This window comes from Nilaparvata lugens, chromosome 2, assembly GCF_014356525.2.
Source record: "Nilaparvata lugens isolate BPH chromosome 2, ASM1435652v1, whole genome shotgun sequence".
Classification (NCBI taxonomy): Eukaryota; Metazoa; Arthropoda; class Insecta; order Hemiptera; family Delphacidae; genus Nilaparvata; species Nilaparvata lugens.
Genome location: NC_052505.1, coordinates 70434328 through 70451999, shown reverse-complemented (window position 1 = coordinate 70451999; position 17672 = coordinate 70434328). Strand labels below are relative to the sequence as shown.

The 17672-nt window shown below is 33.9% G+C and overlaps 1 protein-coding gene across 2 annotated transcripts in view; it reads right to left on the bottom strand.

Moving 5' to 3' along the window:
* The window catches only part of LOC111048854 (mucin-6-like), a 42235-nt gene that overhangs the window by 10410 nt on the left and 14153 nt on the right, over positions 1–17672 (bottom strand). For both annotated transcript variants that reach the window (XM_039421590.1, XM_022334834.2), the window contains exon 2: positions 3657–3702. In XM_039421590.1, the coding sequence (XP_039277524.1) occupies positions 3657–3696 (40 nt within the window). In that variant the 5' untranslated portion in view covers positions 3697–3702. The remainder of the gene's footprint in view (positions 1–3656; positions 3703–17672) is intronic.

Below are 17672 nucleotides of genomic sequence, written 5' to 3'. Positions count from 1 at the left end.
AATTCTTCGCTTTTTTGTGTCAATCTTCAATGCAGCTTCCCAAATTTCTCCTCTTTACATTCCCATAATGCGATGAAAGATGAGGAGAATTATCTTCATTTCCAATTCAAATCCATCAAAATTAGTTAAATGCATCACTTTAGTTAGTGACGAATCAAAAAGTTCTGAAAAATCTGTACAAAATTGTCTTGTCCGAGTTTTAATAACCTTATGAATCAGTTCAACCCTGACATGTACGCGTATGACAGCCGATCTCAATACAATCATAGAGAAAAAGTACCGTTAGGATACTTGCATTATACCGAAAACATACTTGCATAATCTGTCTCTTGCATCATTTGTTACGTGCTATAAATTTCCGGCTCTAAATTTATTGTCTAAATTCAATATTTTCTAAATTTGGCTTAGTGGTTTTGTGTTTTGTTTCGGTTTTGTATATGTTTGGACTTTTCAACATCAAAATGAACTTTATTCCGTAGTGAAAAGTGTGAATTTAAAGTATTGTGCTCACTATAACCTTAGTGTCCGGTTTCCCATTTGCGAACTTTGGACTATATACGGCGAGGTGGAACTACCCTTGGGTCTCCCCATCATTCAAAGCCATACGCTAATAATAATAATAATAATAATAATAATAATAAATAATAATAATAATAATAATAATAATAAATAATAATAATAATTTATTTTTTTTATTCAATTTTTTCTCACATTACATAATATGATAGTTTACAATGTTCATGATAGATCATAAAATAATAACATCTTATATTTTATCACATAATTATGTCGTGAGAATCTATTTAGATCTTCATAATATAATAATAACAATAATAATGATAACTGTACGAACTGAAAGAATTAATTTAGATCTCCTATTATTATTAAGATTTTGTGGCTACCCCATGAAGCTAATTTTAGCTTATATTGGGGTGTTGTTTTAATACATTATTTATCAGACTTGCAAGAGGTTCATAAACATAATATAATTCCTTCTTCTTCTTGTATTTATTAATAAATATTTTTTATGATGTTTACATTTATATGTTAAATTGAGTTATATGTTGATCTTCTATTCTTCTATTGATTTGTTATGAAATAGCTCTTTATTTCTCTTTTAACTTCTGCGTATGTGTTGAGGCTCTTGAGGTGATTGGGGATGCTGTTGAGGATGTTCGGTACAAAGTATTCCGGTATAGCCTTTCCCATTTCTGTATAAAAGTCTGGTGTTCTATAGTGCAATTGTCTTGTATTGTATCTATTTTCATTGGTCTGTCTATAATTATTTTCGAAGTAGTATTTCTGTAGTATTATGAATTTGTACAAGTTTTTGAAGTTGAGTATCTGTATTGCATTTGTGTCTAGATTCTGGAAAAAATGTCTTCTTATTCTGTCAGTCAGTTGAACTACTGGATTTTAAGAAAAAGCATGAAGACTACTGGCAATGTTTTTGTTTTCCCCAAAAATGCTGATGAAATGGATATATATATAAATATTTCACTAATAATAATAATAATAATAATAATAATAATAATAATAATAATAATGTACAATAATTCAATAGCACAGTACCTTTCTTATTATATTCCTGATCGCATTGAAACGTTCAGTTGTGCATCTGTTATTTTTTTTAAAGAATGTGATATGTCATCGGAGTGACATCAAGTGTCATCCAATAGATAAGGCATTATAAACCATTTCCCATTGATTTTGGGGAATATAAGGATATCCGAGTTTTTGTAGGAGATCTAGAGAATTTTGAATAATGAATCATAATAGCGTAAAAAGAAAATTTTTCATTTTACTAGATAACAAGAACAGTATAGCTTGATAAGCTCAGTTAATAGAATTAATAAAGTATTACCAATTAAACTGGTTCAAAAATATGACTTGAAAGGCAATTCTTTTGTAAAAAGCTTTTTTTTGTAATAAATCGCCATGAAATATTCAGTTATCCTCTCCAATTTGAAAGCCTTTTATTCAATCTCCTCATATTTCTATTGAATTTTGAATTGAAAAGAGTCACTACCTTTTAGAAGTAGACTCTGCTGCATCCTATTTGATAGGGAAAGGTTGCATATACCTTAGGAGTAATCACGCACAATAAATTCTCAGTACTGAAATGTTTAAACTTTGAAGTGTGTGTTGGATGAGTTGTGCATTGAGCCAGTGCTGACTAGTATCATCATCGCTAGCTTTTACTCTCTTCTTGCTCCGTTGATCAATGCGGCCACGGACTTGGATCTCTCATGACTGTCTTATTAGTAAGTAATAGCCAGTTAGTAAAGTACCTAGCCACTAAATGCAGTTTGGTCTGGCCTCTCTTCACGCGATAGCAAAAAGATTAATTTGTTATGTCCTGTCTCTACTATGGTCATTGTTCATTAAATTTGAACGATCGAAAACGTTACAAACTATTGGAATTTGGAATGATTATAATTTATTTCGATTGGTTGATATCTTACAAATGAATATATAGGAGAAAAATGGATAAATATTTAATTATAATTGAACGAAAATCCTAAATAAATGCTGCAAATCACCCCGAAGACCTCTGCTACTGCAGACCTTGACAACAGGGCTAACAGCTAGATAATTTATTTAGGATTTTCGTTCAATTATAATTATATATTAATTAGCATTTGAATAAATGCATTCTCTATTTAATTCCATCTGGATAAATATTGTTGATAAACAAAGAATTATAAAAATGAGATGCTATGAGACTAAAAAAGTATTATTGATGTAAATTTCGAATTTAACAAGAAATAAATTTTGTTTAATACTCTTCGCACTTTGGAACAGAATTCAATAACTTTTTTCAAGCTGATTCTGGGCTTTCCAAACAAAGTCCTCTGCCGATTTCACTCAGAGTAACGAACGCACAATGCAAAACGTAACTGCAATCGTAGTTTGACTTATTGTGAGGGAATGAAATTGCTCCCAAATTCTTATTATACAGAAGAACTTATTTGAAATGTTAATCTGGTGTTTCAACCAGGATTCTATTTTAAACTCTATAAGTTTTCCAAGATAAAATAATAAGTGCCTTGATATAAGTTTCTTGATATGAGTGCGGTATAACTTTGTAACGGCTCTCTTGGTCGCTTCGCTTTTTAGCATCTGCAGAGGTTATTGTCATTTTAGAACAGAGAATTTCAAAGATATCATCAATATTCTCAGGAGACGTGTATTTCGCCTTGATAGAAAATACAAATAACAGTGGGGGATCGGGAGCGTTTTCGAGCATCATTGAATAATGTGGACAAACTACACATTCTAAATAGTAGTGCTTATCATACAGGCTACATAGTGAACAGATTATCGAAGGTAATCTGTATAGTAGGTGTAATAACATTGAGAGGAGGTTTACGATCTCCTCTCTTACCAATTTCGAATAGTTTTAATTGTGTGTCTGGGAAAAGTTTTTAACAAGAAAGAACTCGAATTGAAAATAACCAGTCTTACTCATCGGAAAAATGAATTCAGCCTTACAGCAATACATACTGTAACATTCGTTTCTATTTCTGTTGTTGGGAAGCATATGTGCATCTTTCTGACTCTCTAATGGAGAAAAAATATTTGTTATCATGTATTATCGACCAAAGATATTACTGTACAATATTTGACTTTTTAGGAATGTGTTGATTACTTACCGAATAGGTAATATCGAAAGAAGAGTGCAGAAGGCAGCATGTCAATCTGCAACAAAACGATTATCATCAGAATAGAACATAATAATAATACAAAGCATTTATCGATAAAATTGCATGATCTATTCTGTTTTATATCAGATCTAAAGAATTAGAATAAATAAGAAAATATGAGTAATTCGTTGCAAAATTATATTATAATTATCCATAAACCCATCAAAGAAACGCTACATCAATTTTTCTTATATTTATTTTTTGTGGATAAAATTACAAATCAAATAATTTTGATTGTGAAAGAATAACAGGCATGGCCCAAAACTATTTTGTTCCCAAATTAATAATGAATAACATGTCCGAAAAATAGGTTATGTTTTCACTGTTCAAGTTCAGTTTTTGTCCAAGAGAAATTTTGAATTTAGAAGAATTAAATCAATCAAAACTCATGTAACAATTTCTAGAGCAACAGAGAACGAGTGATTTTGCAATCCTTCGTTATAAATTGTAATTTAATAGGCAATTTTTATTTCGTATTATGAATTGAAATGTATCTAGAATAGTTCTAATCCATCACATGCATAAAATTGTTACCCTATAAATTTGTTCTGAAAAAATATCGATTGAAACCGAAATCTACATCGCGACCGAGTCGTTCTGTTCGCATAGAATATCCATTTAACTCTTTGGAACATTCTATCTAGCATTATATTTTTCTAATGAGTCAAGACTTCTTTCCAGTGACGTATCTACAGATTTCTTTCCAATGGAAAATATCAAGTTGTTCAATTAAAACCACTTGAGATGCTGCTCTGGGCAAAAAAATCTTACTCATGATAGTGATGCTGATGATGCCCAGAGCTGATGAGGAGTATGATAATGATAATGATTGAAGGATTCACTGGCTGACTATACATACATAATTGATAATAGAAACGCTTTCACGCGAGCGGCCGGCCAGCAGTCCAGCAATGGGAAAGTAGCCCAACTGAAAGTGGTCTTCACATTGTAACTATGACCTTGAACGTAGTGACCTTCAGTCCATCAACCGGCCACACCCACAGTTAGTTCCCATAATATTATAATAAACAATGTAAGTTCCCACAGGCTAGCAAATCAATGCATTTCTGCTACAATCTTCCATAAGAAAAGTGATGAGAGAAATAATTCAATTTCTTTTCTACTGGAAACAAAACAAGGAACATAATCCTGCCATAATTCACATTGTGATTCTCCTATTACCTGGATCAAAAGATAATTATGAATGATGATGCCAACTAGTCCACTATAGAATAGAATAATAATTTTCCTAGTTCGTCTCCAGCGGAGTATAAAAATGGTATTATAAATGGTACCTCTCTCTGGATTTTCCTTCTGGAACATAGTTACCGAATAACAGGGGTTTTCTTCTCCTCGATTATAATAATGGTGAATCCTTCTCCCAGAAATCATGACCGATTGTTTTCTGGGGAAATGTTGGGTACTTCATCCTCCCAAATATGTTGTGTTGCTTGCATACAAATAAAATCATACCTAGCATACGTAGAATACAAATCATACTATTAGAGATAATAAATATTGAAAACGAATACTTAACAGTGTAAAATAGTTTGTAGTGTGTCTATAGTAACTTTCATTGTCTCTCATATACCAAAACAAGGATGATCTCGAGGGTTGAGAGGATATTCATTCATTTATTGTTTCAAAAATATACATATTTGAGGATACCGGAATTTCATCTCATTATTGCCTCCATAACGCTCACTCAGCAGTGCAATGATGGGCATATGAAATAAATAGTTCTCTGGAAGAGGGGTCGCTGTTGTTTCTCCCTCCGGACTTTCTCCGAAATATAATACTCAATAATGCATTTCATGGTTATGAACGTTCTGTAATAACTGTAACTCGCTTGTTCATTATTACATTGTAAAGGTGCGTACAGATATTCATAATAATAATTCACTTCAGATAATTCACTTCATTTATAATAATAATAAAAAAAAGATATACGCGCCGCGAACATGAGCATCACTTTCAATCAGCTAATAATTATATCTGTATTTTTACAGAAACGGTAAGATACAGATATAAAAAGCTTGGCATCAGCTGATTAAAAGTGAATTGCTCATGTTCGCGGCGCGTAAATCTGTACGCACCTTTAGATGCATTTCATTCAGTCCTCAGATCAGAGTTTCCTTGAAATTGCATTCTAATGAGGGACTGTTTTTTGAAAACATAAGAACTCACGGTTTCCTGCTCCATATGAGTAACCTTATCAACTTTAGTTCAAATTGTAGTAGTTATGGAAATTCGGTTACTATAGTAAGTGTTGATTATTCTCTGTCGATTACTCGGATAGGTAAATGTTTCATAAATGTATTATGCTCTTGAACGTAGTGCTTTACGGTGGTGCAGGGATTTCTTCTTCTGGCAGTTCTCTGAAAATAATCTTTCCAAGAGAGTACCTTGAGCTAAATGTTGAAAATGGGGATGTTTGAGAATAATCATTTTCAAGGCAGTATCAGATCTCAATCAACCAATGTAGAGTTACTTATCATTCATGATTGTCAAGTTTTGAACCCCAAAGTGTACTAAAGTGTCCTTCTTCGCTATGAGAGTTAATTTATCTGTTATTATTTTTCCAATATTCGCTGATGCATGAAACTAACGATTGACTCATGAAACTTCGAGATCAAAGATCTTTCAGTTATAGCATGTTTCTCAAAATTGAACTGTCGATATTAGACAAGTTTGATATCACATCCAGCCATTCTCTGGTTCAAAAAGTAGAATAATAATAAAATATGTGTAGTAAGGAAGTCTCCGTTTTCTCTAAATCAATATATTTTGTACTAGACTAAATCTAAAAAATGAATCGATTGAACAAATAATTCTTCAATACCTCCAAACAAAAATATTGAAATATCAAATTTGAAGTTAGCAAAGAGGAAGGGTTTTCAGCAATTGGTTCTGGCTCTGATGATTCCCTCATCTGCTGAGGATTACAATCTACGAAGCTCATAAAAGTTTCTAAGACTTATGTGAGCCCTAAAAACACAAAAACCTGCATCTAGCATCAGTGATCTACTAATATTATGTTTATGCTCTAGCTAGCATGTCCATCTGCTACCATACCTCTCTCTGAAACAAAAGTATAATTAACCTAATGCGGAAGCTCATATTAATTAGCCACGTCGAATCATCCATAATTACTGCGTTAATTGTTTTAAATAGCATACACGTCTTCCGGTTTCATTGTTACTCTACACTAACTTGGACACGTATTTGACAAATTTTTTATGCAATTGATTCAAGTGGAGTAGTGAAATGATATTTTTTGTTAGTTTTCGGTCAAGCGAACCATTAAATCAGATTACAATGCTCGCTGCTCGACATGATTTCGGGAAATGAATTGATTGAGCAGTATTTCAGAAGAAATCGAACTACCCATTATGAGAGCCATTGTATAACAAAAATACCTTACTTTATATTATAGACGTCAGGCATGTACTATGAGATGACATTCGAATTTTATGGAAATGATTTTGAATTTGTTCGTTGGTAAAGAAAGGGAATCTATGTATTTGATTCTTTTTTTTCTCTTAATCATTACTCAATTTTATTTTGTAAAGAGAAAAGAGAATGGAAAATTATTGAATTCAGAGACACTTTTTCGGGTCAAGAAGTTTTTGAGAATCAAACACATTTTATGAAAATTGTTTTCGAATTTGAACCTACATCAGGCTTTCTGGCCTAGAAATTATATATAAGATCAGGTTTTCTGGCCTAGGAATTATATATAAGATCAGGTTTTCTGGCCTAGAAATTATATATGATCAGGATTTCTGGCCTAGAAATTATATATAAGATCAGGTTTTCTGGCCTAGAAATTATATATAACTAGCTGGCCCGGCGAACTTCGTACCGCCAAACAGTTAATGCATCTCATGACAAACTTTAGCTGGATGCACACCTGAGGAGGCGCGATGCGGCATTTTGCATCCAGGTGCTTCTTGCTTATTTGTTTGAATGGAAGAACTCACACTCACTGATTCGGACATGACATGTAACAGTGTGATAAGGCAATCTCCATAAGATCAACACTTTGTATCACCAAGCCGCGCCTCCTTAGGTGTACTTAGTCTTTGCTTAATCTGATGCACTATATTTTTATGAAAATTATCCATCAATCAGTATTTTATATCTCAATATGGACTTCCTATGTGCTAGTTGTACAGCAGTTTGCATTTTTAGATATAGTTGAATGCACCTTGCTGGGGAATTGAATGGTATATCTCCTTGCTGCTGATTTTCCGTGCATATTCTAAATTTACAGCATTCCGAGTTCTACGACCCAAGTTTGGACGTCGTTCGCACCGCGGCATTATTCAATTTCATTTATTCATAGACAATAGATTCAATGCAGTTAAAAACAACAGGCATTCGCCAAAAACTGCTTTTAACCTTAATTTGGAATACACGGTCTAGAGGTTATGTAAATAATAACTTAATTCACAAACTATTTTGAGTCCAAAAAATGTATGTACTACAATATTTTTGGATTTATCAGATTAATTAATTTCAAAATATAAATACAAACCAAAATCTTCCTTCACAATCACAAAAAATATTAAAAATTTCACTTAAATCCACAAATTATACTTTTAAACATGTTAAAATTATTATTAAAATTGAAATTTTGTGAATCCGTAGAAAGAAAGAAAATGGAAAAACAGATCTACCGACGGCTGTTGGATGACGCGATGATTATAACAGCTTATTTTTATTTCTGTGTGAGGCCAGCTCACAAATCTTCTCCCATAAGGATTACATGTAAACTTTGAAGGATCGTAGGAAAGAGTCCTGAAGTCCTTGATAGACCAAAAACAATCATTGATGCGGATTTTATATCATGTTAAAATTTCAAATCAATCGGTGAAGTATGTAATGAATATTTTCATTACATTAAAATCTCAATATATCAATACAATATTCGATATTGGTATTTTTCACATCAGGCTTTCTGGCCTAGAAATTATATATAAGATCAGGTTTTCTGGCCTAGAAATTATATATGATCAGGATTTCTGGCCTAGAAATTATATATAAGATCAGGTTTTCTGGCCTAGAAATTATATATAACTAGCTGGCCCGGCGAACTTCGTACCGCCAAACAGTTAATGCATCTCATGACAAACTTTAGCTGGATGCACACCTGAGGAGGCGCGATGCGGCATTTTGCATCCAGGTGCTTCTTGCTTATTTGTTTGAATGGAAGAACTCACACTCACTGATTCGGACATGACATGTAACAGTGTGATAAGGCAATCTCCATAAGATCAACACTTTGTATCACCAAGCCGCGCCTCCTTAGGTGTACTTAGTCTTTGCTTAATCTGATGCACTATATTTTTATGAAAATTATCCATCAATCAGTATTTTATATCTCAATATGGACTTCCTATGTGCTAGTTGTACAGCAGTTTGCATTTTTAGATATAGTTGAATGCACCTTGCTGGGGAATTGAATGGTATATCTCCTTGCTGCTGATTTTCCCGTGCATATTCTAAATTTACAGCATTCCGAGTTCTACGACCCAAGTTTGGACGTCGTTCGCACCGCGGCATTATTCAATTTCATTTATTCATAGACAATAGATTCAATGCAGTTAAAAACAACAGGCATTCGCCAAAAACTGCTTTTAACCTTAATTTGGAATACACGGTCTAGAGGTTATGTAAATAATAACTTAATTCACAAACTATTTTGAGTCCAAAAAATGTATGTACTACAATATTTTTGGATTTATCAGATTAATTAATTTCAAAATATAAATACAAACCAAAATCTTCCTTCACAATCACAAAAAATATTAAAAATTTCACTTAAATCCACAAATTATACTTTTAAACATGTTAAAATTATTATTAAAATTGAAATTTTGTGAATCCGTAGAAAGAAAGAAAATGGAAAAACAGATCTACCGACGGCTGTTGGATGACGCGATGATTATAACAGCTTATTTTTATTTCTGTGTGAGGCCAGCTCACAAATCTTCTCCCATAAGGATTACATGTAAACTTTGAAGGATCGTAGGAAAGAGTCCTGAAGTCCTTGATAGACCAAAAACAATACTTGATGCGGATTTTATATCATGTTAAAATTTCAACTCAATCGGTGAAGTATGTAATGAATATTTTCATTACATTAAAATCTCAATATATCAATACAATATTCGATATTGGTATTTTTCACATAAGGATGAAATTATTGGAAAATTATCGCATATAAAAGAATCAGCAGCGTCTAAAACTTGAAAAATATTATTTCCCTATCATACATTTATCCCAATATTTCCCTGTTATTTTGATAGTTGAATGTGAATAGTTGATAGATCTATCGATATATGTTGGTATCAATGCTAGATTTCGCGGCCCATATACTAAAAAGCTCCCGAACTTTTCTATCTAATTCCTTCTTGGAATAGATGAATAACTCTCTTATTGTTCAATATAGGCCTATCCATAGTTTAACATACTTCCCAGGAAAATAACATGGAATTGACGTAGGATTGACTGAATTAGTAGTCCACTCATCAGAAATCAAGAGGCTGTCTGATTGACCAATCAGTCGTAATTTCACCGACACAGCTCACTACCAATAGGAAGCAAGAATATCACATGCAAGTCATAGTCCAATGAGACTGTTCGTTGAATTTGGGGCGTGGCTACATTAAGCAGCTAACATAGCTGCTCCCATATTGTTTTGTGTCTTGACTCTATATTCATATTCATATTCTTGTCTTGACGCACTCCCATATTTTATTCTGCATCTCTTCGCTAGAATTATTTATCTCTAAAATTCTTAGTTTTCATCCTTTAAAAAATGCTGTTTGTTCTTTGAAAAATTGCAATAGCATGTAGTAATCGTGTAGCTCAAGCAATCAACATGATATAGATTTCAAAAATATGTCTTAGGAGAGTGTAGCCATAGAATCGGGGCGGAAAAAGATTGAGCCTAGGGGCGTCAAATTGTCAAGTCCGGCCCAACTGTTTCGTTCGGTATTCAAAGCTATACGAAATCAATCGATTTCCCAGAGTATAAAAAAGGTTTCCATAGAAGATTCTTGTATCAGCTTGAACTCTTCAGCAAATGTTTGAAGTTACTCAAAATGAAAATGTTTAATATGACTCCCTGCTCAATTATTATCGAGTGAATTTACATTCTATCCCTCAACTGGAAAGAGCGTTATAATTGAGCAAATTTAAATTATTTTTATTTACTGTATTTACAATATTTATTGTCCAGGATTGAGTAGGCAGTGCTATATCATGCTGAATGGACTTGGATCTCCATCTCTAGCCTGCTACTTGTACCAGCTCTTAGATGAGAATCGAGATCAGATCAAGCGAGACCTGTTCCGATCGATTGCTCCATTTGGTTCTTGGTCTCAGTCTCAAAGCGTGTACGCTGGGTCAAATTAAAGATTAAGCTACACTACTACGATTATGCAATTCTATAAGACGAGATAAAGAGGTACATCCAAAGGTTGAAGATTCAATCATAGATAAAAAGTATGATGAAAAATATAATCATGGAGTTAGTCCAGTATCGCTAAGATAAGAGTGATAATCATTATAGTAGCTCACTGGTGAAAGCATTTTGACATTTGGTTCACAAAGCTGAAAGAACAACCCCTCCAGGATTCCAGAGACATACAGAGACATTCATGCAGGATACAGAGAAAATCCAGGCGAATCAAGCATGTTATGTTTTCTCAACCTACAGGATTAATTGGTCTGTAATCAATTTTATTTCTTTCGGGATTAATCAATCCATTGAAATCTTCCTGAAATTAAGGGATCACCTCATGGAGCTAGCAAGGTCTGATTTATGAAGACGACGACAAAAAAAATTCGTCAAAGAACGACTCAAGTGCAGATTTGCAAGTCACAAATTTTCTAGATGCTTATTGAGAATGGATCACTGTCTTGTCTTTATTTATGAATATTGATTTCAATTTTAAAAAATGTATTTTTCAGGGAACTTCCTAGGAGTTGTGATGGGGAAATGAAAAATAGTTGAGACTCATGGATAGAATATGCAACAAAAATGACATGGAAAATGTTTCCATGTCGATCCATTCCCATTTTCCATTTCGAACCATTTCAGTCGCTGATAGTGGATTGTTGTTTGCTGCTATCCATCAAATGAATAATGATGAAAAAATGTTATTATAATTTACTCTTCTACGAATAATGTCACCAACTTCACAAACACCTTTCTCAAACCTAATGAAATAGAAATTGGAATAGGAAAGTTTCATTATGATGTTTCTCTTCAATCTGACAATGACAATGCAAACGATACTTGTTATGAATTAGAACGAATTCCAAACACGTGTTTGAAATTAAGTTGAAACCGCTTGCTTTGAAGTACATATGAGTAGGCCTAGATGCGCCACACATGCATTCCGTCACGAAATATGAACGATGAACGTCGAGTGAATACGATTTGATGTATTGAGGTGTTGTGCATGACAGAGGTGACGACTCGACTCATCACCAGAATTATTTATTGCGTTGTGACGACTTTCACTCAGCATTTGAAAAAAGTGCAGAGACAAGTAGTCTGATATCAACGAAAGTTTGAAACAGAAAGTGAATGTGGAGGAATGTGATTGTGAAAGAATGACAAACGGTATTGCACCAAAGGATGGAACTATAATAATTGCAAAAAAACGGCGAAATGAGCCAGTTATGCCTTGTGGTTCCAACCTAGACCTTGAAGGTGATGGTCAGGTGGAAAGTAATTCAGTAACTATACAATGAGTGTAGTGTGTAATGCGGGCTCGCAGCGCAGCGCAGTGACCCACATTGAGATCAGTTGTCGCCATCCACTGTTCGAATCCAACCGAGGAAACAAAAAAGAACAAAATAACCGAAACACTTTCCCCCGAACAACTCTCCAAGCCAATGGCTTTCCATCGAAGTCGGAAATATTGGATAACATTCGGTCCCACCACTCAGAAATTGACATTAGTTTTGAAGGATCTGTATCCAAATAGCACAAAAATCTGGATGACGCTCACATAATAATCATCATATTAGCGTGGGAGATGAGATAAGAGGCATTATTAGTTTTGATTAATAAAAACAAGGTTTGATTTTGAGGTATGGAAATTTTTTTCTATAATATTATTGGAGAGGTCAGTTTTAGAGGTAAGGATAATGAATAGACTAGAGTTTGAGACCATCCACCGAAAATTGAAGACAATGGATTAAATCCAGGAATTTAGTAAATAGATAAAATATAGTCTTGATAATGCTATGAACTGTGATGTATGAAGTTTTGAATTTCTGATGGAAATTTTACAAGGAACGTACAGTACGTCACTGAAAATTCAAATCAAGATTATCAATTTAAGATTTCTCAATAACGTCGATTAGTTTCCTATTCATCATCTCAACTCAAACAATTCGAATTCTCAACCAAGATTTCATTTGTCGAAAAGGTGCTTGAATAATCTCACCGCCCAAGTACATGATCAAGTGTATGATAGTATATCATAAAGTCATTTTCACAACGGTATAAATTGGGTGTCCCCCTAAATTCTCCACTAAGGAACTGATTCCACTATTATCATTTCTTCATTTCCAAAGTCTGATAGAAACTTCATATTTCCTCCAGAGTGATCACGTGAGCACCTGAAGTGAGAGAGCTTCAATGAAAATACAATATGATGATGTTTTATCGGAAATTGAATCTTAATCCTCACTTACGACGATCGAGAATGTGTGATGGGTTAGTGATAAAGAAGAGAGGAGTAAGATACCTCACCTTCATGCTCATGCATGTCTACTCTTATTGACTTGAGAGCCTCAGTCAGTCTACAATGTTACTTCAATGTCTACTATGTTTTCCAAGATTTAGTCCACTATGACTGAACCCACTATGACGAACCTACTTCTCACAAAAACAGGAAGCGGCTTGACATTTACATAAAAAGTCAATTCAGAGAGGAATACATAACATGATAGTTGGAGCTTCTAGTTCAAGGTTGATTACAAGAGTGCTAAGATTCACATTAAACCAAATTTCAACTTGTCCACCTCAAATAAGGCGAAGTAAAATAAATAATAATAAATTATCATTTTCCTCATTTTTCTTAGTCTTCTAACTCAGGTACTACGCGCTAGAATATTTTCACTTTGAAAAGTGAAAGTGACATAATCAACATTTTGATTTGGACAGTATAGTATAAATTGGATATGGGACACTTTTGGGCATGAGCCTGTTGTGCCTTTCCTCATGTTAAGTATTTGTGCACAATGTGATAAATAAATATTGAAAATCAGAAATTCGGCTATTGGAGAATCGATTTCAACAAAATATAAATTACTTAGTAAAATATAATTCTCCAGATCTGTCCAAATTATATCACTCACATTACCTTGAACACTAATTTGATGAACAATAGATTCCATACACAATAGAAATCCTCTGCTTTGTGTCAATTGCAGCACTGTAGCAATGCTGCTTGCAAGCAGTTGAACCATAGAGCTGTTATAACAAAGAGGCCAGCCAGCCCTTGTTTGACAATAACTTCACAATGTTGTTTGAAATGTAAGTTAATGAACTTGTAAATGGTCAATTACAAGTCTCATGTGCTTGTTTATGAGCTTAAGTTTGGGCCGCTATATTACGGTTTGAAGATACATTGGCTTCCTTACAAGACTTTGAAGTTCTGAATAGAAAGTGAAGAGAAAAATCATGGTGAAGATATTTCTGGAAAAAAATGTTGGGAAGTGAAGATTTGGCATACAGTTATCCTTTACCTTTTTACCTCACAGCTAAATTCTAGTGCAAGGTATCCGTAAATTAAAATTTCAATACAACTAATTAACTTTTTAAAACAAGGTATAACTTGTGAAAAATACTTCAAGATGAAAAACAGGAAGGAATACAATGACTATTGCACTTATCCTTCACTAATTTGAAGTTACACATGTGCCAGGATGCGTATTGCAATTTTCCACAACAGCTTCCTAGGCTCTCATTTTGTTGAGACGATGATTTCCGTTTCCTTGTCAATGATGACGTATTAAAATAATAATGCATGCAGTCATAAGCCATTATTGCAGTCACAAGAGCTGTACCTGCTCGCGAACAATATTCGTAACCATGTAGTAGGTACCGTACACAATGATCCACTTCCTATTGCAAGAGTCACCAAATGCATTAGATACGGCAAGAAGAGTGTTCTATAATCTTTAATATAGCCTCTGCTCTGAAGTATCAAAGTGTTTTGTTAGTTGAATACGAAAGCAATGCAGTATACTCGGCACTCGGCTCACCTAGAAAGATCGACAATAATAAAAATAACAACTCAATCGGGCGACCTATGTTACACTTTCACTGCATTTGATAGAACGTTCGATTTCCGATATCCGGCGATCGGAAAGGTTACACCGATCGTAATTACTAAGATTAGGTATTACTGAATCCAAAAGGTATAGAAATGATATTATAGAGGCCGCAACTAATAGAAGTGAAATTGATGGTAATGGTTAGCTTGATATGGATCGAAAGTTTTGGTACTTTGCTTTTATTATCCATCAATATTCCTACGATGGAATGATGATAATTAGACATGCTATCTGTTTTATAATTATTCATTTGATAAAGTTTTCTTCTATTCACATCCTCATGTATATAAAGACCAATTAGGCCTACTGTATTAGTATTATTAGAAAATTAAATGGCAAATTTTATGATACAGTATGATTTATTGATGCTAAGAAAAATGATATCCCCATTAGTCCTGGATGGTGTGTGGATATTGGGTGATGAGAGAAGTGATATCTAAACTGATATTGGGTGATGAGAGATGGTACCAAATAGAACTGTAGTTTTGGAAGGGCTTCGAGCCACGGTTAAACCTCTGTTCTTCCGAGTCACTTGAAACCATTGGAGCAGTTATCAAGAAATCATCCGTCAGACTGATCAGTCTCCACATAATTATCTAAGCTGAGTGATTAGATGTCACGTAAGACACAAAGTCCAGTCAACGAAAGATTATAGAAGGAAAAGTTTGGAACACAATTATTTTTGACCCCGCAGCTCTTCTAGGGATAGTAAGGGAGTAAACTTATCAAAAGTCCTCACTCGTACACCCTTTACTAAGGGGGTGGGGTGGTTTGAAAGTACCATATTTTGTTTTTTGCATATATCTCGAACAATATGCATCTTTCGAAAACTTCATTAGAATACAAAATTAAAGCTTATAAATTAGCCTACAAGTTTAATCCGTAACATTTTTCCATAACTCTTATAGTTTTCTAATGAGCTCTCGAAGGTGTCACATTTTCAAGAAACTCCTTCCACCTGAAGACAACTGAAAACTGAAGATTTTACACTCAACACTATAACGGCTGCAACAATCGTAGGGAGATGCGCAAAATATTGAAATAATACATGACATTGAAGAAAATATTATGCTCTATAAGCTCATGGCACAGATTTTATCAATGAATCTCTGAAAAGTTATGAGGCCAAAAAGATGAAAAATCGGAGCCGGAAGGGTTTTCTTAAAAATGTGACACCTTCGAGAGCTCATATCTGGGAAAATATAAGAGACATGAGAAAATATTACAAATGAAACTTGTAGGCTAATTTATAAGCTTCAATTTTGTATTCCAATGAAATTTTCGAAAGACGCATATTGTTCGAGATATATGCAAGAAAACATTCTTTTTTGAGCATTCGTTGCCTGGACTAACAGGGTTTTTCTATGTTTTCGAATCACGATAGATCACCTATATTTCCAAAATAATTGCATATTTGAAATGGTATAAGACTAGGACATTATACAAAGCATTGGTGAAGCCTGTGGTGTGTTACGGATCGGAAACATGGGTGCTTACTGCTGGAGATATGCAAAGACTGAGAGTTTTTTAAAGAGAGATGGTTAGAAGAATCTTTGGCCCTGTTTTTGAAAATGGTCTCTGGAGAGGAAGACAAAATTTTAAAATAGAGGAATTCTTAAACAAAGAAGACATTGTCCGGTCGATAAAAGCTGGCAGAATAAGATGGATGGGGGATATGTTGAGAATGGGAGATGGAAGAGTGGTGAAATGTATATGGAAGGAGAAAATATAATTATAACAGAAGAAGAAAAGGTCGACCAAGAAATAGATGGACGCATGATGTGGAACGCGATCTAAGGACGCTTGGAGTTCGTAACTGGAGGAGGCAGGCCGAGGGTCAAGGCAGATGGAGAGGCTATGTAAGGGAGGCCAAGGGTTGTAAAGACCTGTAGAGCTGAGGAGTAAGTAAGTATGAGACTGGGACTTATAAGTGTCACGAAAGTTATCTGTGATGTACGAGTAGGTAGTTTCACTGTAGGAATTGACTGGAGTTGATAGAATACAGTAAGATACAGAAATCTCAATGTGGAGATAAAAATCAGGTTTATATTTGAAATGCTATTATTCAGAATTTCAGAGAGTGGAGGATGCCACCACTTACTAGGTATAGTGAGTTATGTATTTTTACTGCTACTGAAAATAAAAGTGGGCTTATCCTACAATAGAGCAAATAAGTACTATGAAAATAGAATAATGTGTATAATTTGTGGTGAAAGGAGACTTCGTGCAGTAAATTATTATGTTCGGTCAGCATCGCGCTATTAAATAATTGAAGACGCAGATATTTTCCTCTCTTTATTTATCAACTACTTTCACTGGTAAATTTACTCACATCTAGAGAATTGAGTGTCAATAACATATCATTAAAAGTCGCAGCTGCAACCTCTCTTTTCTATGAACTTCTCAATTTGTTTACAAACAATTTTAAACTAGAACTTTTTTGAATATTGAAGAAAATAAATGATTTTTATATCCATCCTTCTAAGAAGTTCTATTTTTTTATTTAACGTACATACCCGAAAAAAATTAAAAGTCGTGGCAGAGGATTTTGGGGCCAAATTCGCAGAAACCTGTATGGTAGGGATTTTCTGAAAA